Below are 26,221 nucleotides of genomic sequence, written 5' to 3' on the forward strand. Positions count from 1 at the left end.
CTGGATATTGAAACCAGAGACACTCTATCTTTAATGAATGAAGGCAATAAATAGAAAAAAATAGGGCTGAGGTGGTAAGTCGGTGACAGAGTGCTTGCCTCTCAAGTGTGAGACACTGGGTTTGAATAAAATAAAGGTATCATGCCCATCTACAACAACAACAACAACAAATTTAAAAATTAGAAAAAAATAAGCTACTGTATTTCACCAGAGTTGTTATATCAGTCCAAAAATTGGTCTTTAACTTTGCATCACGGTATTGTCCCATGGCACATTTCTGTTCAACACATGGCTTAAAAGGCAAAGATAGCAGCAATGAATTCACCAGTGGCCTATGGAAGTGCTTTGTCTTCTTGGAAGCTTAAGCCTAGAGCTCTCAGCACTCATGCATTGTCAGTATATTTCTGAAAGCTGACACAGCTAGTTTGTCAGATAAGGAAACCAATAATAGCAATAGCGGTATAGAATCTTCTAATACAAAAGGTTAAATTTTCTAAGTCCATACTTTGCAGCACAGAAGTGAATTTTCTTAAGTGTACTATTTTGATTATAATGCACAAATCAATGACTACTAACGTATTAGCTTTTTTATCCCCCCCAGAGCAGAAAAATGTTCAGTAAACTGTCATGAAGAAATGATTTGGACTATTTGGTTTTAATATATAGTCACAAGTATTCTGTGCACCTTAATCTGTACCAAGGAGAGTTTAGTAATAAATGATTTTAGCAATACTAGCAAAATTTTAAAAGTTTACTATAATGGTTGCACTCCACTTTTTTGCAAAAATATTTGGTATAAAATCTGTGATGATTACGTGGTAAAATATGGTATCTGTGCTTTTTAAAAATAATAAAGATGCTAAGTCAATAAATACTTAAGAGAAAGTATCTATAATAATTTATTTTATGTGGGCTGTGCCTATAGACTTCTGGTAAAAGAATCAAGTTCCAAGTCACATACAATTTGAAGATGTTTAATTATGAAATAAATCATTCAAAATGAAATTATGAAAATTTTCTAAAGGTCATTTAGTTGAATAATCCATTGACCTAGAGAAAATGTGGGAATTATTTTCTTGCCCAAGTTAGAACAACACATTTCTACCATATCTGAGAACTTGATTGTTACTGAACCATATTTAAGTTTAGTGTAATGCTACAGTCGAGATGTTTCATGGTCCTTATGGAATGCTTGGCAACATCCACTTTTAGAAAAATCTTATGTTAAAAATTTGAATTACTTGGCAGTCCCCTTCAGATTCTGTTGTGTCAAATAAGAAAATATTGAAAATCAATTTTTAAAAAGTTATTTATAAGTTCAAAAGCTTTCAAAGTAGAACTGACAATGGACAGGTCTCCAGAGCCATTTAAACAATTAGGCGAAGTTAAGTATAGAAAGAAAGATATGTACAAGAGTCTTCTGAATAAATATAATTACTTTTTGGGATTCAGTCCTCTTTTGGCATTCCCAAGCTATGAAACTGCATGAATCGAGGTTTAGTCATAGTCCTCCATAGTTATTATCTATTAATAATTTTTGAAAGAGATATATGTTTATACATTTAAACGTATATACATCTTGCTATTTTTGAAATACTGTTTATTGCTTGATGGTTTAATGGTTTAATAAACCAATATCTTAATCTTTAAATGAATTAAAATTCACCTATTATTTACATGACATATATATGCATATGTGTTTGTATATATGTGATATGGAAGCATATACATAACAGACATGCTCATGCACACTCATGCACACATACACCTATGCATATTATTTGGCCTTTTATCAAAGTCAATAGTATAGACTTTAATTGAACTATAACAGGATAATAGTTTGTGCTGTATGTTTTAGTCCCACTGAATCAATCTCTAATCTGAAATTTTGTTCTTACACCAGTGAAACTTACAATTCCTAAGTCTTAGAGAGGAACATACTCAACAGCTGCTGAATACAGTCCAGTTGGTGCTCCACCATTATTATGTGGGGAAACACATTGTTTATAATGGAAGTGATTTCTTTGAGAACTTGGTAAACCTTTCCTTTTCACTTACTAAATAATAATTTCCTAAAGGAGTCTAATATTTGTATTCTATAAATACTTTAAGATAAAACCACAGAAATAAGACAAACCTAACATTAAATAGCAATTATCTTTTCTTTTTACTTGAATCAAGTCAGCTCAAAATATTGCAAAAATGCCTAGTAAATGATGTTAGCTGTAGAATTCCTGAAATCTAAGATATGATGAATATTTGGTAGCTAGATGTGAATGTGGTGGGCAAGGGCTTTGTTTTGCCTAATCACATGCTGTAGGATCAGGACTAGAAACAAAAGATGAAGATGGATGCAGAACCAACAAGTGCAATGGTTTTTAAGACTGTGGAAAAGAACCAGGCCTGAGGATCACCACTATCATGAGGAAATCATGAGGCTGTAGAGATGTGAGTGATATGACATAAAGTTACAGAAGGGCAGAGCCTGATCCTAAAGGCTCTTCCAGAGGGAAGTGAAGAGTCTCAGTCTATTTACACTCTGCAATTCTAAGTAAATCTCAGAAGGAAGGAAAAGAACCCATGTGGCCTGATACAGTTATTCACTTTAATTTTTGTTAATTTCATGAGTCTTAGAACAGAACCAGCATGTTGTATTCCATGAAAATATGTTCTATTATTAATTTTTATATTAGAGGAGAATGTTCTAATTAGTAACAAACATGAGAATTTACATTCAGATCCCAACCTTTGAAGAGATTGTGCATCCATCTACATGCTCTTTGCTCTTGGGAATAGTTCATTTCTCCTTTGTCCCTCCCCATCTCCCACCAGCAGTAATTTTAGTCTGCTCTGGGTTTTAAATTTTCACTGCTCTTTTATTGGAGGGTATGTAGGGGTGGGATAGAGGAAGAGAAATGGTAAAGTTATGAAATATGTAAGCAGTCATGAGAACAAAGAAAGGATAAAAAGTTTAAAAATTACAATCTTGCACATCATCTTTTCTTGCATTTTTCTAAACTCTTGCCATTAGCAATGCATATGAAATATCAATAATAGAGCAATAATGTTATAGCTTTCACTTTTAATATAATCTTTAAATAAAACAATTTCAACATTATGTTCTTTTATTCATTAAATGAATTAATAATCCACAGACTAATTTCAAAATGGGCCCTTGAGAAGTAGTGAAAACCCAAATTAGTTTTCCTGTAACCAACCAGGCAGCTATAGTTGATACTGCTATAAAGACTGAACAAAACTTTTGCAGGATCAAAAATAAAGTACCCCCCCAAACCACAAATAGAAACTCTATCATAAAGTTAATGCACTCTGCTACGTGTTAAAATGTAAGGTACTGAATCAGCATCTCTAGCTGTTGCTAAGGCAGGGAAAGCTTCTCCTTCTCCAAGTGGTCATGTTCCCAAGTGGAGGTGAATAGAGGACAAGAGGGGGTGGAGAGGGGTAATGGAGACCCAGTTCTGTAGAGAGCCAGGACCTGTTGATGAGTTAGTGGGTGGTAATAACAGCGTTTTTCATGAGACAGATCCAACAGTGGGAATCATTATGTGCTCTGGTCTGGCTAAAAGAGCCATTCCTTTTTTTTTTTTTAAGGGGAGAAATAATTAGAAATCAACACAAACAGAAAATGTGATAGTTTAATGGTAATGAATCTGCGTGGGTGAGTCCATAACTACTAACTTCACATTCTTAAGTGAAACAAACTTCAGTTTGTGCTAAAAAACAAACTCTGCTTTGTTTTATTGTGAATAAACTTGGATCTTCCTGCCACATAGCATGTTAAAGTAGCATATCTGATGGCTGGAGCCTTAGCATAAGCAAACAGCAGGAGAAGCCTTGCGGTATTTTAACAGGCACAAGAAGATGTACAAATAGTTGGTATACCGTTTTAAAAAATCCAGCTTTATGTGCTGCATCTAAAGTCCTGAGCAGAGAAAATAGTGATTTTTTTCTCATAAAATTACTAACAGAAGAGAAATACACATGCACCTTTGTGGGTCTGATGAATTTTTATGATATGTGCACAGCTTGCTGCACTGCCACCTCGTTCAGAAATGAGCCCTGCACACTTCTCAAAGGAGCACAGGGACAGGGTGGTGAGGCACTGGCTCTGGACTCTTGCACAGTCTGTTTTGAATCCAAGTTTTGAGACTTATCTAGTTAAATTGCCAACGTTTATCTCTTCTTCCAGCTACTAGTTTAAAAAAATTAAATTGTTCAACATCCAGACACCATCAGCTAGTAAACATACAAAGATGAACACCTCTAATGATTTGTTTCAAGGTGTTCACAGTCTGCTTATTTATTTAGACAAAAGTTGCTTAGCCTCTTTGAAGCAAGACTTTCCCATTTCGAACATGGGAGCATCTAGGTAATATAGAGGATTAATAAGTGGATCCAGGAAGACTCTGTAAAGCACCAGCATCTTTACAGATATGCATTCAAAATCAATAGGTATAGGAAATTTCGTTTTACTCAAGAGGCATTAACTACATCCTGTGTTACCTCCATCCATATTCAAGGTAGCTGGCAGATTTACCAATAATAAGTCTGAGAAACCACTCAGTAAGAAAACTGGAAAGAGGGCAAGTGCTGATGCTTCTTTGTACAATAGGAGATTTGATAACTTGGAGAGCCAGAAACTCACAGTCTGAGAAAGAAGCTACTTTCCAAGGACCACAGATATAAACTGTAATGGGAATCCCTGGTGACCTCACACAACATTCTGGGTAAGAAGTCTTAGGAACTCTGGCAACTTACTGAAAACAAACATGTACTTAAACAGACTGAAAGACGTGACATAGAAATGCTACTAGTACAGTGCAGAGGACCAAAGGTCTGTGCTTGTGGCTACAGAACTTCACTGCAAGGAAGAAGGACCTGTAGTACTTATTCAAAATGCACACACATAGGTTCCACTCCCAAGAATGTTGATTTGGGAATGGAGATGGCAGACTTAGCTATACTTATAAGGAGCACTCCACTTGAATTTGATGCATGTGACATAAATACCACACGTTCAGCATCATATCATCACCATCTTCATAAAAAAGTGATTGCTGGAGGCAATCTTCTAGGGATTGATTATACTGAGAAACAAAACATTGTTTCTGACTCAAGAAGCCTACAATGGAGTTAGTAAAATAATCTTTTGAAATTCCAAAGACCATAAATATATAGACAAGAAATTTAATAAAACAGATTTTTGTTTGTTTGTTTTTTTAAGTAGGAGCAATTACCAATGGTTATGTGAAAACTATAGAGAGCAATTAGGAATAGTTTATGGGACTTTAAGGGAAAAGAGGAACTTATATAAAGGAAAAGGGGAAAAGAGGTGACGTGTTATGAATAAAACTCTTTAGATAGGAATACATAAATAATATTTGGGAGGATGGGGAATATAATCATGGAACTTGCTCTTTCTTAACCCTATCAGCTTTCAGATATGAACCCGAAGTTAATTAGTGCTCATATGGTAAAATTATAAAGCTTTGGAGGGATCTACTTCAAACTGATTCCCCAGAATCATCTACTTGATTGTGTCTATAATAACAAATATCCTGATATTTGGGAGACATCCATATAATTTATTTTAAAAAATTCCCCTTATATAGACACTCAACCTCTTAGGAAGTTCTAGTTCCACAGGGAACACTTCTTCCTTAGAACAGCTGGTCCGACAGTGCTGGGTGCTCTTGCCTCCTCACTTCCTCCCCATGATGAGCTCCAGGGGAACTGAAATGGGACAGGTCCTTAAGAATTTGCCAACTCAGCTGTCAGCCAGTAAGACTCTCATCCACAACAAAGAGTTTCCCTAACCTTCAAGCCTTCACAGTCAAATCCAAAGAAATTCTACTAACAATAGACACTTCAGTGGAAATACATGTGGATTGTGGCAGTGCAGGAAAGACCACGGACTTTATAGAAAAACAAAACAAATATCATCCTACCAGGACTTGTAGGGGGGTATTCTGCCACCCACTAGTCTTTGATGCTACACAAATGACATAATATCGTAGAGCTTTAACTATAAAATGATGACAGTAAAAGTTACTCTATTCATTTCAAAGAGGTGTTGAAAAAATTAAATAAGAGAACAATGAGAATGTCTCTCTATACTGCACAAAACTATATTGATATAAACTATATTGATTATTGTTAATAATGGACATAATGATACTTTATGTAACTACTTGGAGCCAGATCTGAAGCTCCCTTTTTCCTAAGAATAGTAAGAAGAGAAAACTAATAATGGTATTTGATGAGAGCAACACAATTGGCTTGTTTTTTAAAATGGTGCCCTTTCATGAGTCATCTGAGGTTATTAGGACAACAGGTTACTGGAACTTTTTAAGGCTTGACAACTCTTGCAGTAAGGAAATAAAGAGATTGTGAAATAAATCCTTAGCCAATGAACAGATAATTTTTTTTTGAAAAACTCATTAATTAAACAAACATAGAATCAGATTGCCAAAAAACCCACAGAACACTTCTCAGGAATGTCTGTTTTGGGAACCATTTGCTGTGTGGCCTTACGTGAGACACAATGGCCACAGACTCTTTTCTACTCTTGGCTCTGATGCAATGTGACATCAACCAAGTTACTTACCTCTTTGGCCTCTCTTGTTTGGCTTTAATAATCCAAGGGGCTTAGGCTGCAGACATCATTTCCAAAACTCTTCCTAGCTATTAAAACATATTGTATATCTTAAATAAGTGCTGCTATTTATAGTGTATTCCATAATATTTTGTTTCAGAAAAATGGCACCATCCAGTTGATTAAGCCAAAAATCTAGAATCCCTCTTCAGCCCCATCTGCCATCAACCTTTCCCATGGATTTTATCTCCTTTTTGAATAGAGTTCATATCTATCTACTTATACTACTACTAGTACTTTAACATTTAGCAACCAGATGAGCCTTTTAGGAACAAATGATGATCGTATTGAGCTTCTGCTTTAAAAACAGTTTAAAAGCTCATTGCTCTTCCCAAATAACTACTCTGTCAATTAGCACAGTTTGTTTACTCCTTCTCTCAACCTCACTTTTTGTCCAATGAGGTAATAGTTCCATCTCTACTGCAGAGAGAGAAATCTCCTTCATGTAAACACCCTGTAGGCATTTTCTTTCACAGACTGAGTGAAAAGTAGTGTCACAGAAAGGGCTCTGTGTTCGGTCAGAAGATCTGGGTGTAGGTTTTAGGTCTACCATTCTATCAATGTCATATCATTTTGATGTGTTCCTTAACCCTTTTCAGCCATTTTCTTCAAGTATAAAATAAAGGGCTAACAATATATCACAGTAATTGTTGTGAGGGTTACTCGAAATAACACTTGTAAAAACTGCTAATGGTTGCCTCTCTTTACTAAAAATCCCTTCACAAGTTGGTGATGACATACCAAAAAAAAAAAAAAAAAAAAAAATTGAATCAACTTATTTTCAAGACACTGGATTTTGGGCCACTGACATCTTCTAAGTTCTCAACTAATGTTAGAAAAGATCCTCAACGGACTAACAAAAGAAATCCAAATAACTAACAAAAGAAATCCAAATAACTTGTTGACATATGTTTGCCAAACTGATTCTTTAAGTGGATTGGACTGTAGTGGTCAAGGGTTACCATAAAAGGTTTGAGAAATGCGGCAGAGAGATGAACAAAAATGCACTATTTTTAAACATACAATATTTTAGTGTTTGTTTGGTAAAACTAATTCCAGTTAATGAACTAGTGTGAAAGTTCAGCTATAGAAATTAATCAATGTGCCAAAAATGGAAATTCACTCAGCCAAACTATGCCACTCCATTACAAGCTTTACCTAACAATGCCAACTACGTTTACAGTACGCATAGCATACTTCCTATGATTGTCACAAACGTCATGCTAAGTGATGACTCCTGTTCATTGGTCATAAATCTTTTGACAAGAAAATACTGGGAGGCCTAATAAATTTCAGTGTTTTCTGTTGATCTTCCGTTCACTTTCCAGCTTCCTGCCCACAATGGTCTCTAGTATCCTTGTTTTCCAGAGGGGAAAAAAATGTGAGTATGAATTAGATTCATAGTAAATTATTTAATGAATATCTAATTCTATTTGAACAAATCTAACAGGGAAGTATTGATAGCTTAGAAAACGTATGTAAGTGTTCTAATTTATCTTTAGCCAAATATTGCTTTTTAATTATGGCTTCATCTTTTCTATTTTAACTACTGTGCAATGTCACATGGGCAGATTCCAGGTTTTTTTTTTCTCACTTTTATAATCCCATAACATAAAAATAGCTGTTCAATGAATTAACAAATTTATGGTGTTTTAGTCAGGCCTAAGTTCAATTGCCATTTCTTTTCCCAAATTCTTCCCCCAACAAGATTTCTTTTTCACTTGTTAGCTTCTTAAATATGGTCTAAATATTCTGAGAAACTACCAAAGGAAACTTACATGTTTGATCTCAAGCTCTAACTCCACATTCTTGAAGTTTTGACAGACAACTTAAGGTAGAGCATGTTCGAAGAAGGAAAAGAGAAAGTCTGTTGATCTTACTGGTGGAGGGACCTCAAGGTCACTTTCCTGCCTTCAGATAAATTAAAGAGTGGGCCTGCCACTTGATAGTGGATGCAACAGAATCACAGACTAAATGGTTTGCCTCAAGTGCACAGCAGGGTATAAACTAGAAATCAATCTCCCTGGCTTCTAACGTGTGATTTCTCTCACAATAGTCTAAACTCAAGAAGGTAGTTCAAAATATGTGAGTCTCCTGCAATGAAGTTTATGAAATTTCCATTCTATCCCAAAGGTCACTCTTTAGTGTTTTCTTTGTTGAATCATGATATATACAGGATGTGAGTGGGAATCAATTGGAAACTCAGTAGTGAATTATATTGGGTATGTCTGAGGTAAAACAAGGAGTAAAATCCCACTGAGGTGTTTCATAGCAGCTTTATTTTTTTTTTTCTAAAATGCTTTCTTAAAGGAAAAAAAAAAACCTAAATCTTAATGCAAAGTTTAAAAAAGAAAACTTACTTCATAAAGAAGAAAACACCATAGATACCAATGAGGGATCTTAGATTTTGATCTGTCAACAAGTAAGTCGAATTAAAATTCATAGCTTTTGCCTGGTGCTATGACAAATGCCTACAATCCCAGTGACTCGGGAGGCTAAAGCAAGAGTATCACAAATTTGAGGCCAGCCTCAGCAACTTAGATAGATTCCCCTGCCTCCGCCCCCGAAAAAGGACTGGGACTTAGCTTAGTGGTAAAGCACCCCTGAGTTCAATCCCAACTACTAATAAATAAATAAATAAATAAATAAATAAATAAATAAATAAATTTATAACTGTTAATACTTTTGTGTAGCCTTAGATCATCAAGGGAAGGAGAAAATAACTTGTGTAAAGGATATATACCTTTTCCAGTCAGGTATCCCAGGAATCGTTAATATTGTAGAATTAATATAAAATGCAGTTAGTGAAGTTTCTGCCACTTTAAATTGCTTTGCTGTTTTCCCCTAGTATAGTTGGCTCTTTATATCCATGGGTTCTACATCCATGCCTTCAACAAGTTTAGTACAAACACAAATTTAAAAACATATACATTTTTTTAAAAACATATACGTTTTTAAATTTGTGGTTGTACTAAACTTGTTTTTCCCCTAAAACCATAGCATAACTATTTACATGACATTTACATAGTATTAGGTATAAGTAACCTACAGATGATTTAAGTATACAGTTGGCTGTGAGTAGGTTAAATGGAAATGTGATGCCATACTACATAAGGGATCTGAGCATTTGAGGATTGTGTCATCTGAGATGGGACCTGGAACCAATCCCCTGTGGATACGAAGGGATGACTCTATATAATAAACACTTGAAAATGCTGTGCAAATGGGAAACATAGAAAGGGAACATTGGTAAGCTTTTACTTCCCAAGGCCTAGGACGCCACATTGTTTTAACAAGTGATATTTGATATCAACATTAGAGCTTAATAATTGTGTCTTTTAATAGTTCTTAAATAATACACAAACCAGGACTTAGATCAGATCTCAGATATGTGATTGATTTTACTTTGGTGATCATATGGAAAAATAGATAAGGACTGCATTTGAACTTGCAGAGTGATAAGAATATTTGTAATTGACCCCACCCTCTTTTAAACACAAGTAATTACTGTTTTCCTATTTTAAATATAAATGAATTCATTTTCTCTACATTCTGTACACTTTGCCATTCAAATTATATAAGTCCATTCTAATTTCTGTCTTAATTATTTTGCCTTTAATCTTTTCTCCAGTGTACAGTATCAAAGTCTATGCCTCAGATAGCATAAGGTCTGCTGTTGCAAACATTAATAAGATCTATCATTTAGAAACAGTTACTTACACTTTGTTTAATCTCTAATGGAAAGGGTTTCTCTAAATATTTACACCAGAACAGTTGTCAGAATGAATCCTGCAAATTTGCTGGCCTACTCCCAGAAGTAGAGGGCTGGTGTATGTGGGAGGGGCGGTGGGGGGCGGGGGTTCTGGTCATATAATTTTAAGCAGCCCTAGAATTTCAGGGAGCTGCCTGTTAGAATATGAAAGGTTTGTATTAACAAAAAAGGTACTTCAGTGTGCAGTGCAATTCAAGTAAAGTATTTGAACAGCCACTTTAGTTTATTGCTCTTGTAAAAATGACTCTCTTTGCTTCAGGTTTAAAGAAAGGGTATTATGCAAGTTTCAGAGACTCGGTGAATAAATTATCAATAAAAAAAGAAAACTTGTACCAAAAGTGTGAAGAAACATCAAACTTATTCTGTGCGATGGCTCTCAAAGTGTTTAATACATAGAAATGACTTGTTCCTTCTTTGAGTGCTAAGTGCAGTCAGCATACAAGAGTTGTACACTGGGGAGAGAACTGAAATCTGCCAAGATAAATGCTCAGATAAATGCAGCAGTGTTTTATAAATTAACTCAGCTGTCTGTGTGTTTATTTTTTCTTTGGATTCTAAAATTAAAACTGTTCAATTCATCTTAGCAGTAGTTGAGAATTTAGGGAGTGGATGAGGAAGTAAGTTTGGGCTAGAAAGGATGAAGAAAATATCCTGCACTGGAAAATCTTGGCAATTTTCATTTGAAACATGCTCTTATCTCATGAATATAGTGCTTCTGCCCAACAGTCTATGAATTAAGTAGCTTGGCTAAAAATTTTTACATGAAGGTTTCTGGGATTGCAAACATCCATTTATAGCATGAGTAATATATTAAATTCAGACATAGACAGTTTTAAATGAATTCCTGGACTGCCCATTGGGTGTCCACATGGATGTTTGAAGATGGTAGTGGTGGCCTGAAATGGTTTGGAGCTCCTCTTACTGGAATTCTCTCTTTCTTTTTTATAAATTAGACTGACATATGGGCACATGATGCCCACAGATCTGAAAATACATATGAATCAGGGGCTGGGTCCTTGAGGCTTGATAATGGGTATAATGACAAATGCTAGCAATTGTTCTAGGGGTAAGTGTGCACCTACATGATCCTGTAAACCTAAATGGTCTCCGAGAAAATCCTACTGATCTCTTATAAAACTCGGATCTCCATCAAGCTCTGGATACAATTGAGACATTTTTTTCCTATGTGAAAAAGCTCTTTTAAGTTGTATTCAGGCTTTGTATTAATAAGAATTATCAATTTAAGGATGGCATGAAATTGTGAATTCAGGTCAAAGGGCCTAAGGATACAATATTGGGTCTCATTTCTTCTTAACAAATAAGTAATGAGAGTCCTTTTAGATTCTGGATCAAAAACATTATCTTAAATTGAGAAATAAAGCTATATTCTGTAAGAAATATTCAGCTGCCTAATATGTGCTCAACTAGTTTGTAGCCAAGCAACTTTTGTCTGTATCTTTTGTTTAATGGCAGAAACTATATAGCACCAAAAGATAAGAGTGCAAGTAAACAAGTCAAAATGTTACAGCCAAATTAAAAAAAAAATGATTCTTCCATTTCATGATAATGATGATGATGATGATGATGATGATGATGATGATGATTTGTAGTAGGGATTGAAACCAGGAGTCCTTTACCACTGAGTTACATTCCCAGTACCTTTTTTTTTTTTTTATTTTTGCTCAGAGATTTACTGAGGGGGTTGCTTAACTACTGAGCCATATCCCCAGCCCTTTCACTTCTGAATTAGAGACAGGTTTCTACATTGCTTAAGCCTCACTAAATTGCTGAGGCTGGCTTTGAACTTGCAATCCTCCTGCCTCAGCCTCTCAAGCCACTGGGATTACAGGTTTGCACCACAATGCACAGCTAGCCCCAGTCCTTATTATTTTGTCTTTTCAGACAGCGTGTCACTGAGTTGCTGAGGGTAGCCCCATACTTGCAATTCTCCTGCCCCAGCCTCCTGAGTTGCTGGGATTACTGGCATGTGCCACTGCTTTATTTTTATATTATTTTGAACTCAAAACTAAAGAAATCAAATGTGTTATTTTTCTGTACTCTCCATCATAATAAGAAGCAAATCGCTATAACTATTAGGTTTGTGCACAATGCATGAGGTCAGGGTTTATTTACCACATGATAATGGATATGGCTAGTTGCCAGGAAAAGCTGGCCAGGAAAGGATTTTGACTTCCTCTCTGTTTTAGTCAGCTTTTTCATCACTGTGACCAAAAGACCTGATGTGAATAATGTAAAGGAGGAAAAGCTCATTTGGGGTTTCAGAGGTCTTAGTCCACAGATGACCAACCCACTGCTCCGGGCCCAAGGTGAAGCAAAACATCATGGCGGAAGGGCATAGTGAAGAAAATTATTAGCTCAGGACATGGAAAACAGGAAGCAGAGAGAGCTCAGCTCACCAGGGACAAAAATATAGACCCCAAAGGCATGTCCCCAGTGACTTATCTCCTCCAGTCACACCCTACCTGCCTACTGTTACTGCCCAGGTAATCCTTATCTGTGGATTAATGGACTAATTGGGTTAAGGCTCTCATAACCCAATCATTTCACCTCTAAACTTTCTCACATTGTCTTGCACATGAAATTTTGGGGGACACCTCATAGCTAAACCATAACACTCTGTATATTAAATTAAGCAACATGACTCATCCATGTCTATAAATAGAACTAGTAGTCTAAGCTTGAGTAATATGACAATATATGGAAGTCATTCTGAATAATAAAGGAATTTGAAATTTTAAGGATATTGACAAGCAGGAACTTTGTGTCTTTGCTAATTGAAGATCTATCAAATGAGGTTATTACACAACAGACACATGTGCTTTTTGAATATGTTCCTATGAAAAGAGTAAACTGTTTTCCAATTTTGTCACATAATGAAAGTTTAAAATGGTAACTCCACTTATTTTTTGATAATTTCTACTTAGCCTCTTCCAGTACCATGCTTCTAAAAGGTATTATTTGAAGTGAAAGTGAGTTTAGAATTTTTTTTTTTATTTTTAAGAATGTTTTATTGTGAGTTCACTCTTGGCCTTCATTCTGGGGACTTTAGAGCTCTTGCCTTAGTATAATGCACTGCCATCTTCTTATTGCCAAGTTCCTTCCATAATTATATCTAAATTGACCTGAGAATGTTTATAAGGATCTGTTCCCTTCCCTTTTTCTCCTTGTCAGTTAATGCTTTGGGGGAAGACTTTGACTACATTCCTGGGGTTCTTTCTATCTGCTCATGAAGGCAGGAGGATGTGTGAGGGTGACACAAGTTCTCACTGTGGGGTTTGCACTACTGCAGGCAGACAGGTGGTTTAGAAGAGGATGGTGACATGAACTATGCATGTACTAATGGGATGAATGACATATTGAGAAAAAAAAACTAGGTGAAAAAACATTGTTTTCTTGTGGATTTCCTGCTCTCTGTAACTCATGATTTCTCCCAATCATTAGGGACTAGTAAGGAGTTCTAACCATGGAGCAATGGCTCAAGCACGCTATGATGACCCTCCTCCCAAGAAGCCTGGCTTTGCTCATTCTAATTACTTTTGGCAATTGTGGTTATTGGGATTTGGCCTAGTGACTCACTGGAACCCAGATTTTCCCAAAGAGCCCCTTTAGCTAGCAGAATTAAATCTGACAGGAAGCTCAGACTTCCACCTCAGTTTTTCATGGAGCTTTCCCCGATTTATGGCAAGGTTTGAAAATTTTTCATGGACGAGAAAAGAATAAACAACAAGATTTAATGAAGATAAATACTCAAAGAAGAGCACATTAGGAGTGAAGTAAAAAACAGTAGTTTTTTTTTTTTTTACTACCACAAAGCTTTATCCATTAAGTTAGAGTTTAAAACTATGCTATTTATAGTAGTTTTACTGATCACCAGTAGTCAATCTAAAGTTAGTCAGGAATTGTAGAAACCATAAAAAAGAAAAGGATGTTATTTCTTGGTAGGCAGTCATCTAACCATTAGGATTTTCCTAATAACAAGGAGGATACTAGGGCCCATGACCAATCAAGTGGTTAGACATAAAACAAACATACAAACAAACAAAAAACAGCTGTTTATTGTGTAGTTTCGAAAAAAAAGGTTGAGTATGGCTGTAAGGCTGATACCCATCTTGTACAGTAGCCTTCTTTGTTCCCTCCCCTACCATAGCAGAGCCCAGCAGCAAGCACTCACCCATGAGCCAGTGCTGGTATTCCAGGAAGCCAATACCTATGAAATGCACTATCATGTCACTGCCCACACTTTACTCAGACTCTTTGAGATAAGTCTCTATCAGGTAGTTCTATCTGCACAAGTCAGTGCCTCAAGTTTATCAATACTCTTGATTAAAAATAGAGTATTATCAGATTGCTTTATATTTCCAACTAGCATTTGCTCAAATGATACATAGCTCATTTCTTATCACACACTCCGCACAAGTTTATTTTGTCCGTCAAGCCCTCATAAAACTGGCATTGTTTTCAACAGTTGCTCAACTGCAGTAGTTATTCTTGAATTAAGGGTCTGGTGATATTTCCCAGTCTCAGCTCTGCATTAGTATCACCAGAACTACTTTTAAAAATAAGGATATCTAAGTCCCATTCCCAGGGATTGATTTATTTCATCAATGGTGGAGTCTGGGTATTGGTTTGTTTTTAAAAAGATTTCTAGGTGATTCTAATGTGAACTCAACATTGAGAATTTACTGGACCAAGACCCATAAAGAAAAAAATTAAAGAGTGGAGGTTACTATTAATGCTGCTTGTGGTAAAAGGAATAATAACAACACATTTTATAAAACATCATAAATATAACTTTTCTGGATAACAAAATGTAGGCAGTGAAATATCTTTTGTGGTTGTAAAGATTTTGATATTTAACTGCAAAATTATAGACTTTGCCCACATCCTCATGCCTAGGGTAATCTTCTGTTGGACATGTACATCATACTTGGGAAGAATAATTTCAGAATATTTCAAATAAACTGTGCAATCCTATTGCTTCTTATGAAAAAGACCAGCAACTTTTTAATTCTTAAAAACATTACAGGGCAAGCTTAAGGAAAGGAGGATAAAGGGTAGAGAAAATAAAGAGATGTAGGGAACAATACTGGAATACCAGAAGCCACCCACACAATTAGTGTTTAAAAAAGATTTGTGGTTTGTCTTGTGTGAAATAAGAGACAATGACCAAAGAAAAGTGGGTAAAAGAAAGGAAAAATAACGTCAGGTTTGAGAAAAGGCCCTATGGTTGCCCCAAAAGTTGAGTTGGCAATTCAGATGTGGGCTTTGGAGCCAGACTAGACTAGAATCCAGATTCTCACATCTTTATTGCACAGTGGACTAAGGTGAGACCATTCAAAAACATTCCTCCAGGGTGTGTATGAAGACTAAATAAGATCGTTTTTTCAAAAACATCACCTAAATGGTTAGCACCTCTTAGGTGATTAAAACATGGAAGCTCTTTAAATAAAAATTGTTGTCAGAATACTTTAAAAAAGTATACATGTATATTAAGATAAAACATACAGGAATATAACATTGATTCTGGGAGCTATGAAGCAATAGTTTACCATGAGGCACTTAACATGTTTTGACATATTAGTTTGTCGCTTATTGGTCAAATGTGACTTACACTCTGTCTGATTATAGGCCAGCTTTGACAAGATGACAGTGTTTGTACCTTTAAGGTTGCTTTGTATGATAAAGAACAGAATTAGTCAGAAACTAATGATTTTTCTTAGTGACTTATTGAGCATATGTTAAGAAAACAGTGTTCTAAAATAAGCAGTTCACAAATTGTTATTTTACATTGTGTGGTAGTGGTTTGTGTTATGTGGTTATAAAATGGGGGTTGTTTTACCACTTACTTTCAGGAATGTGCTTTGTATTGGGGTATAATTATAAATATGCTTACCAGCTAGTTTTATGGGGACAATTTTTGGTAGTGAATACAGTATATTTCATTATTATGTATAGATTTTAGAAAGCTGTTGGAAAGTAAGTAAGCCTAGTCCATGACATGCTAGGTACTTGGAAGACTAGGGGAACAGACTTCTTCCTATACAGAAGCCTGGAAATGAAATGAAGGAAAAAGGAAGCCCAGGCCTGGTTATTACTGAGGCTGGACGATTCCTCAGTGGGGGATGTTGCACTGTGTAGAAGGACTAGATTCCTGCAAGTTTTATCCCATCCTGACATTCTCTGTTTTTAAAACAGCACACTTCATAGAGAAATCTGCTTGAAAGTAGAATGCTACTGTTATAAATAGATTCTAAGTCCAAATGGAATGGTTCTAAAATCATTTTTACATCCTACAGAAACTTATCTTTTATTACCATAAAGTTTTCCAAGTCTCCTGATGCTCTGTGGCAAAGTAACATAGTCCCTCAGGTAATGGCGCTTCCAAGTATAATCTTCAAGTTCAAGATCTGGCCACTGACAACTGCAGCTCATGATGCCAGTGACCATTCTCTTATATAATATAGACAGTACTATGAAAATGAGGAATTGCAGTTGAGAATGTATTAAACCATTTAAATTGTACAGTGTGCTTTAATGTAATCAATTTACACAACCACGAACAGTAAGTCTCAATATCAGCAATGCAAACATTCTGATAACAATAAAGAAGGCATCATGATATCTTATCTAACATGTCCAACTATCCCCTTTATGTGAATGACTCTGAAGCTCTTGACTTCAGCCCTTGATGCTCTCTGAGACTGGTTTAGACTCCCTAAATGTCTTATAGGTTCCTTAAAGTGAAGATAGTTCAAAAGAAAAATAAGTTTTCTGTCAAATCTGCTTCCCCTACTTGCCTGTATTTGTGTTTGTCTATCATTTTTCCATTAACCAACACCTGTGTCTTTATATTCCAAGGTATGTGGAGAGCCAAATATGACTTTCCATCTCTTTCCCCATCACATCCAATTAATTGCCCAGAACTATTGATTTGATCAAAATAAATTATCTGCTATATATACTCTCACCTTCAGTTACTCGCTCAGCATAGAACTTTTTGCCTTAAACCTGGACTGTCAGAATTAGCTCTCCCTTGTCAACATAGGTTACCTTTGAAAGCCTGCCATGGTACAGGAGCTCTGAAGCATTATTCTAGTTGGTATTTAAAATCAGCTCCCTATGATCCTACGTCTATGAACCTGCCATAGACTACTGACTGATGCGTCAGCTATGGTTTTCAGACAGTATAAACTGATGGATGAGGCATATCATAATTAATGCATTCTTCAGTTCAAAAAGTTGCCCATTAGTTAATATTTACATGATAAACCTTATGGGATAAATTTACTAATAGTAAATTATAGCTTATATTTACAGTTTTATTAGCTTAATTTAGTTGAATAGAACAAGTAAGCTTAGAAAGATTATTTAGCTTACTAGTCATGACTTATGTTCTCATACCAAAAGATTCAAAGTTGAGAATACTAGTGGATGCTGTAGATCTAAATTTTTTACCAACTTCCTCATTTTTCCATAGAAGAAATGTATCTGGGGTAGTAATGGGACTTGCCTGTGTTATCTAATATTGGTAACAGAGCTGGGTCTAGAACCCAGGCTTCAGTTTTTCAGTTTCTGCTTCCGCACTTAAACTGGAGATTCTCCTTCTCAGGTCTCAGTCTTTATCATGAACATAGGATACTTGCCATTCATGAAATTATTGATTCAGATTGAACACTAATAAGGCAATGCTTGGAGAGTAGATGAACTTTTGCATGAAATATAAAGACAGTTATAAACTATTAAATCTACTTAATTGAGCAATCATATTCTTTAGTACCTTTGAATTTTCCTTTAAAAAATTCCAAAAGAATTTTAGTACCAACAGATGGTAACTAGCTCCCTTGCCAAGATTACAAAGGCAGAAATGCTCTTATCAGATAAGAGACACCTGCAACTATATTTTTAAAAATGAAATTTTAAACTAATCAAACTGTACTTATGTGAAAATACTACAGGTATTTTGTTTAAAGTTACACATTGTTGAAACTTTGGGAGCAGAGAATGGGATTTCTTAGCATTCAATGACACCTATGCATTTAGCATTTTCAGTAACCCCACAATCCCTGACAATGGAACATTCCATTATTTTTAGTATTGCTTGAGTGACAACTTTCATTAGAATGTTAGTAATATTCCTGAATGAAAAGATCTAAAGGGATAAATTAAATAAATAGAAAAATATAGGCAGCACTTTTCACAAATGTATATTTTATAGTTCATGTATTATATATACTTATTTGGTGGAACTGGGGATTGAACCCAGAGTTTTGTGCATACCAGGTAAGTGATCTGAGCTACATACCCAGCCCTTTATTAAAAAATAATAGCAAAACATTTCAAATTTACCAGGTTCCCCAAAAGATGGTAAATTTTAAGACAACCCAATCATGTTAATCCTTGAGAAAAATTCACAACAAAGAAAAAAATCTGTATTTTCCTCTCAAAATCTAAAGCAATACCCCCAAATATATAATTTATGACATAACATTTTTTCAAATTATCATTTTTGAAAGAACGCCAGTGTACAATGTACTAGTAGAAGAATAAATAGTCACAACCAAGTCAAAAGTACAATTTCAACACTGTCTTGCCTGATCCTTACCATGCTCTCAAAACTGAATGATGTTTTCCTAATGGTAACCAAAGTTGATTCTTACATTTCATGAAATACAATATCCACTGTCCTGGCATTTCAAGAATTCACTACTTGGAAAAGGATATTTTTGGAGGTAGGGATGTGATGTGTGATTAAATCATGAGGAACTGAGAAGAGAAGGGCCATGACTAAGTCTAAAATGAAACTTCTGGATAGAGATGAAAGGGAAAAGATTATTTAATAAATCATCATATCTATAGTAGTTTTATTTTTTGTAGTTCATTATGATAATTGCAAAGGAATCTTTCCATCTCAACTCAACATATTAAAAACTCTACATTATCTAGGATTTGAAAGAACCACTGCATCTAAAAAAGATCTGGCATTTAACTAGAAAATATTTTAGATATTTAGTAGCAATCTGGAGAACTCTGTCCAGATTCAAATAATCTAAAATGACTAATAAACTCATTTTGTAGTAGCATAGCAAGAGTTTTCTTATAATAACTTGAAAATCAAATTTTACTACAGGTTGTAATTTCTATTCATTGCTTTCTGGGGATCTAATTTGTAGAACATTAAATACCAGGGAAATCTTTAAAGGAGAAAGGATTTAGCAAAGCTTGTCTACTTATAAGCTGAAATACTGTTCATATTTCTTGATTAAAGGAATATTGAAATAATCACAGTTAATCATTTTTACACCCATTCCTATATTCTTAATTATTTCAACAACTTGGGGCTAAAATGACAGCATTTCAAAATTACTGTTTCTAATGTACTTAATAAAAATCTTACTGAAGTAATAAACAATGAATTAAAATAATATAACAACAGGATATTTTAGGAAACAAGCTGGAAAATGTAACGATGATCAAATTAGTTTCACAAAGATAAATGTTTTTTGCTTGTATTTAGATGTTGTCACTACTGTTTGCGAATTTGAATTTGTCTTTGATTTAAATGGATACCACATGATATGTTACAGAATACACTCTCTCCAGAAAATTTTGTTCATGTCTCTATCTGTAAATCCTTTTCTCAAAAACAGGTTAGACTGGTGAAAATTGTTGATAGGTAGAAAAAGAACTTTCATAGTCAATATTCAAACCAAACTTTCATTTAATATTAATATTATAAAATATATAGTAGAGTGAAAGATTTTTTTGTTTTATCAGATAACTTGTTATTTTCCAAGATTAGCAATATGATTACTAAGCACATATCAGAATCTCAAAGAATGAATTCGCATCTGAAAAAGTGTCATTAGCAATGACCGGTATATTCCAGTAAGTCCATTTTTAAATTTTATAACTATTAATATTATTTTCTTGTTTCTTTTTTTCCAGTCTTCTTTATGAAAAACATTAAAAGTTTCATAGACTCTGCAATAGGGTGTATTGTATTATGTACACAATGGTTTTTCAAAAATTACATTTATCTGGACTCTGAACAATTAAAACCCAATGAATAAATGGTAATAAATAAAATGGATATTAAATGGTATCTGATGCTTCTAACAATAGCCTTCTGGCCCAGCAATATCCCACAATGTCTTCTGGATAAGTAAATTATATTATATTATATTTAGCAAATTTCACTATCACTTTAGATAGTTAATTCTTTGACAATGGTCACCTTGTATAATACACATTAATATCAATTCAAAAATTTCCAATCAAGCTGAACAGCTTATTTCTCAAACATATTGGGAAAGTGATAATCTGGAGAGAATCAAATATCTTACTTATTCCTGATATCTTCTCCATGACATGGATCAGCATATAGTATAAATGTATGAATAACTGAGGCCCATGACCGAAAGCAGTTCTACTTACTGACTTTGTGGAGGTTGCTTAGCTCCTGTTTCTCAGGAGCTTTCTCTGTAAAATAGGAAGATCAAAACCTGCTTCTATACTTCAAGTGACTATTCTGAAACCCAAGCATATCATACAAATGAAAATGTGGTGTAACAGTAAGGGATTACAATTATTATTATTATGGAAAAGATATTTTTTATTTTTATTTTTCTTAGCACACAACCTGGAATTCCAAAGTTGGCACTACCAAGCTGCAAAGGCTAAATTTGAAATGAGTCAAAAGCTGAATTCAGGGTTCTTGATTGAGCATCCTGTACTTAAAGCTAATACTTATCTCTAAAAACATTGCTATAAGGGGATTTTTGAATAGGAATTGCATTTAATTTTTATCTTGAATAAATTCAGTTAGGAACTATATATCAATCAAAATAGATAAAATGTTATTGCTCATTTATTAACCATAGTTACATAGATATTTTCAAGATACAAGACTCCTGTTTTAAAACCTGTTTATTTTATAAGAGGAAAAACTATTTGAAACAACTAGGATCACTAGTCTGTAACAAAGTATAGATAACTGAGTGAGGGTTGTTTAAGTGAAACAGGAGAATGCTGACATGGCTCTGTCTGCTATTTCTGAGATAACCCATGGTTCTTTAGATCCTGCAGCATTTAACACTGCAAGGGAATGTCTTTACTTACAAGAACTCGGCTAACCCAACAATGAATAAACCATTAAAAAAAAAAAAAAACTTTGGAAAACAATTATTACACCTTTATTTTCTATCTCTATTTTTAGTAATGGTTTTAAGCCATTAGTAGGAAGTTTAGGAAACTGAAACTATTCATCTACAAGCCAAAAAAAGGATACTTTAAATATCCACTTTAGTATTTTAGTCCTGTTGAAGAAAAATAGAAAATAGATTTGATACCAACTTGTTTTTAATTTTAAACACCTCTTCCTAGTTCTTATTAAATTTTTTATCCCCCCCCCCAACAAGAGAGATTTCCAAAGAATTGATCCACATGAGTTTGTGAATGTGCAATTTGACTTTGAGTTTCTGGGCATTCAACAAGGATCTTTCTATTCTCTACTCCTTCCCCATTCTCTGAGTTTTGCTGCACCTGCCAAAAGTCTCGTCCGTCTTCTCAGAGGACGCAAGGGGTCGCTCCTCTCCCAGCATTGCACTAGCAAACCAAGCCGCAAACGCAGACTCAAGTGCGAAGGCGCAAGGAGCGTCGCCTGCAGAGCTCTCTCGCAGACCCACTCCCACAAATCACTGAGATTTCAATCCAGACCCACCCATTCCCTCTTTCATTCCACAACATAACCAGAGGGAGTTTTGACTCGGCCTTGAGAAGATTAAGGCGGGTCGAAAATCAATTTGCCTTTGATTCCTCAATCTTCACCTAGTTCAAGCCTAAAGGTGCACTGTCTCACCCCTCCTCATATTCCTACCCTGTGGTGGTACTCATTAGGGAAGATGGGGACTAATGGACAACAAGCTTTCAGAAACTCGGGCTCCAAACCCGCAAACGAAGACGCCAGTGACACTGACAGGACCTTGCCCTACCCCAGCAAGTGTGTAGTTCCCGATTTGGGGGGAGGGCGTCCCCCGTGGGGTGAAGGAGGGAACAGGCTGTGAGTACCCAATAGGCACCTATTGTAAGAAAGGATGGAAAGCGAAAAGCTGAGCTTCAGTCCATTCTCAGTTTCCCCACTAAATGTACCACTCAATTCCCTGAGACGACCCTGTGGGGAGACCGTTCAAGGACCAAAAGGGGTCCACTGAGTCCCGGGGCGGCTCCTTCCGCGAGGCTGCTGCACAGCCTGAGCAAAAAGAGTGGATGGGAGAGTTGCGAAGAACACAAACCATTAAGAGGCCAAGAATAATAAATTGGATGCCCTGACTTGCTTAGTGTAGAACCTCCTGCACCCTGCTTCGCGATCCTAGAGGCGATGAAGCCAGGCTGGAGCCCCGGGCGCTAGGGCCCAGCCACGTTTTTTAAAGGCAATTTTCAGGTGAATCAAACCTTGTCTGGCCCAGGCTAGTGGTACAAAGGGAGCTTTCAGGGGACCCTCATGCCCATGGGCAGGGCAGAGACAAACAGCGGCCGAGAAGCGATTACTAAATTTCCATCTCACACAAGCGGGTGTTGTGTCCAACGCGCTGCCCCTAAGTCTGCCCCAAGGAGCTTCACCAGCTGGACGCTGGGGAGGGATCCGCCCAGGGGAACCAGGCACCGCACGGATCTTAGGCTGCGCAGCCGCGGAGGTCCGAGCTGCCAAGGCAATAGCATCGCTCTCTGAGCCACGAGAACCCCCTGACAAATTTCTTTCCTCCCTTTTCCCACCAGCGCCCCCAATGATGGAGCCAAAGTTGCCCTTGCCTCTACTGATCTGCTAAGGCACTCCCCACGCGGGCACAGACAGCAGAACAGCGCGCACGCGGGCCCCGACCCCAGGAGTAAGATGCAAAGCTCATCCTCACATCTGTCCATACCTCTGGAAGACGCCACCTTTCAGAAGGATCAACCTTGGTTGAAACTGCCCTAGGGGGATACCCTTTTATTCCCACCTAGGGCACTGTTTTATGAAACCGTCACAGACCAGTTCCTAAATAACTGAAGAAGGGGCAGCGAGAAGGCGAGCTCGAGTCTATAGGGGGAACCCCATTCCTCAACATGTTTCTGTCTCAGGGGACCCACATGAAAGAGTCTGAGATGGCTAAAGCGCTCACATGTGACAAGAGAGTAAATGGAAACCCGCATCTCTGGGGTTGCCCTGTGTTCAGACCCCCAGGCGTGGGACGTCGGGCATTTCTGCAAATAAACACGCGAACTCCCTACGCCGGCTCCACTAGAGCGGCAACTCAGCCGCTCTCTAGCTAGTTCCTGGCCTTCCTGGGGGGCGCTTCACTACCCGAGCGCAGCCTGAGGGCCCAGCCAAGGTCTTCCCGCTCCAGGCGACCATGCAAGGTGAGCCGGTGCCGCGGCCGCGCCTTTCCGCGCCTTTCCTGGCGTTTGTTCAGCTGCCAAGAGTATTCTGCAGGCCAGGCTCCCAAAGGCTTGGGGCGCGAAGCCTCCATGGGAGCCTCATAAGATAAGACACAAATCCTTTGAGCCAGTCTAAAGAAGGATGAAACTTTCCCAGAATCTTAAGTTGTTAGTGGGCGGGAGCCACACTAGCGCTCGGTCTGCCCGACTCCAGCATCTTCCAGGATGCTAAGAAAGGAGCTTCCTCAATGTCCCCAGAGCCCAAACTATCGTCTCCTTTGGGAGGCGTGGGGTGTATGGTGGGAGAATTGTTAACTCTGGGAGCAGAACTCAGGACAGGCAAAGCGACCCGACAGGTGAACGCGGCAGAAGGGAGCAAATGCGTAAAAACCCCTGCACTTACTTCTTCGCTGGCGCCTTCCCCGGGAGGCGTTTTGGCTGCCGATGTATTCCATAAAGTTCAAAATGATAAAAAACCAAGAAATCAGTCGCAAGTGCATAGTAACCCAGTAATGTTTCCCTTCTTTTTCCTTTTTCCTTTGATTGTTAATTATATTTAATGTTTTAAAAGTACATGTAGGTGTTAGGCGTATCTATATGGAGAGCGAGCGAGCGAGAACCCAAGCAGCGGGACTTCTCCACTCAGTTCCAAAAGGCGTGCTGTGATGGCAAGCGAAGCGGGGCGGGTGGACAGGGAAACCAACTATTGTACTTTCAAATTGTCCGAACACCGAACACTGACGGCTCTGCTGGGGTGGCTGTCATCGCCGCAAGCGAAGGTTCCAGGAGCCGCCCGGGCGGCCGCAGGTAGCATGGTGCGCGGCGGCTGCGGCCGCGGGCGGGATCCGGGCGAGCAGCGGCGGCGGAGGCGGCCCCTAGGGCTCAGAGGCTGCGGCGGCTGCGGCAGCGGCTGGGGCCCCGGGAACGCAGGGGAGCGGACGCCGTCGGCACCGCGGCCATGGCCAAGGGGCGGCGGAGAGACCCCGAGCTGCTTCTGGCGTTCCCGAGCAGGAGCCGCTCCAGTGTTGGGCTGGGCTCCGGGGAGCACCCCATAGGGGAGGAGGGGAAGGGAGGGGGGAGAGGGGGAGGGAGGGGGCAGCAGGGGAAGGAGGGGGTAGGAGGGGAGACTGGGGGGGATGGCTGCGGGGGGGCGGGGGGAGCTCGGGGGCGGGGAAGGAAACTGCTGGAGCAACAACCCTGAGCGACCTCAATAACTTTCAATTTCAAGAGGGAAAGAGGGAGCTGGAAAAGTACAGGCGTTGCGATTTGGCAGAGGGAAGGGAAGAGGCGCCTAAGGGGTCCTGGGTCTGCGGAGGAGCATCTCTGGACACTGCAAAGACGGCTGGAGAACCCGGGCTGGATGGGATAGGGGAGGGACTTGGGGGAGGCCCTGCTTGCGGACAAGAGCCCTTCAGAAAGGCAGCTCCAGCAGGGAGAGGTGGGAGCCCTGGCACTGGGGGTATTGATGCCGAGGGTCCAGCGGGCGGGAGTCCCCCACCCCCCACCTCCCCAGTCCAGCAGGTCTCGGGACCTCAGGCTGGGCTAACCCTGCTCTCGGTGGCCATTCTCCCCTGCGCCACTGAACCCCCACCTCACCCTCGACTGCTTCCTGGCGGCCCGCCCCTCGCCCCTTTGGTAGATAGCTGGAGGGTTTCTGGCTGCGGACTCCTTCCCAGTTCTCCTTAGCCTCTCCTCCTCAGTTGCTTTCCTTCCTTCCTTTCTTTCAATAAAAGTAGCTGCGGTTGGACGTCTGTCGAGTGACCGGAGGGAACTCAAAGGGCTCTGCGGGTCTGCTTGGCTGTGGTTTACCTGCTCGGAAGGGGGAGAACCCAGAGGTGTACGCGCTCAGGACCGTCCGTTTGGAAATGCTATTGTGCTGCGGCTTTCTTCCAAACCGACCCTTTACTGTGGCTCTGGAAGATTCCTCCTCCCCTCAGGCAATTCCCTCAGTAGTCAGCTCGCCCTCTTTAGACTCTGGCGCGCGCTGGGTCTAGCTCCCTCTCTCTCTCTCCCTCCCTTCCTCTGTCTCCCAAGGTTCTTGTGAGATCTGTTGGCATTTCGGTTTCTCAACTGGGTTACCGGGAATAATATATGGAAAGATTTCCCCTGTCTTAGGGGAGAAGGAAAAATTCCATGACTTTCTATTCGAGCGCAAGTGGGGGCTCCTGGCAGGAAAGAACGAGGTTGCCTGGCCCCCAGAAAGGTGGGAGAACCAAGGGCTGGCGCTTCTAGGCGGTGTGAACCCTAGCTGTTAGTCAACGTTGAGCTTCCCATCTCTTTTCTCCAGTAGCATAAGCCCAGGAGCTCTCGGTAGTTACTGAAGAAGTATTTAGTTGAAG

General features: G+C 38.3%; 1 protein-coding gene across 1 annotated transcript in view; it reads right to left on the bottom strand.

Moving 5' to 3' along the window:
* Positions 1–24,534, bottom strand: part of Rspo3 (R-spondin 3) — a 78,024-nt gene extending 53,490 nt beyond the window's left edge. The window contains exon 1 of the mRNA XM_027947406.2: positions 24,286–24,534. Coding sequence (XP_027803207.1) covers positions 24,286–24,382 — 97 coding nt within the window. The 5' untranslated portion in view covers positions 24,383–24,534. The remainder of the gene's footprint in view (positions 1–24,285) is intronic.
* Positions 24,535–26,221: the final 1,687 nt, after the last annotated feature.

Source organism: Marmota flaviventris, chromosome 6 (genome assembly GCF_047511675.1).
Source record: "Marmota flaviventris isolate mMarFla1 chromosome 6, mMarFla1.hap1, whole genome shotgun sequence".
Lineage (NCBI taxonomy): Eukaryota > Metazoa > Chordata > Mammalia > Rodentia > Sciuridae > Marmota > Marmota flaviventris.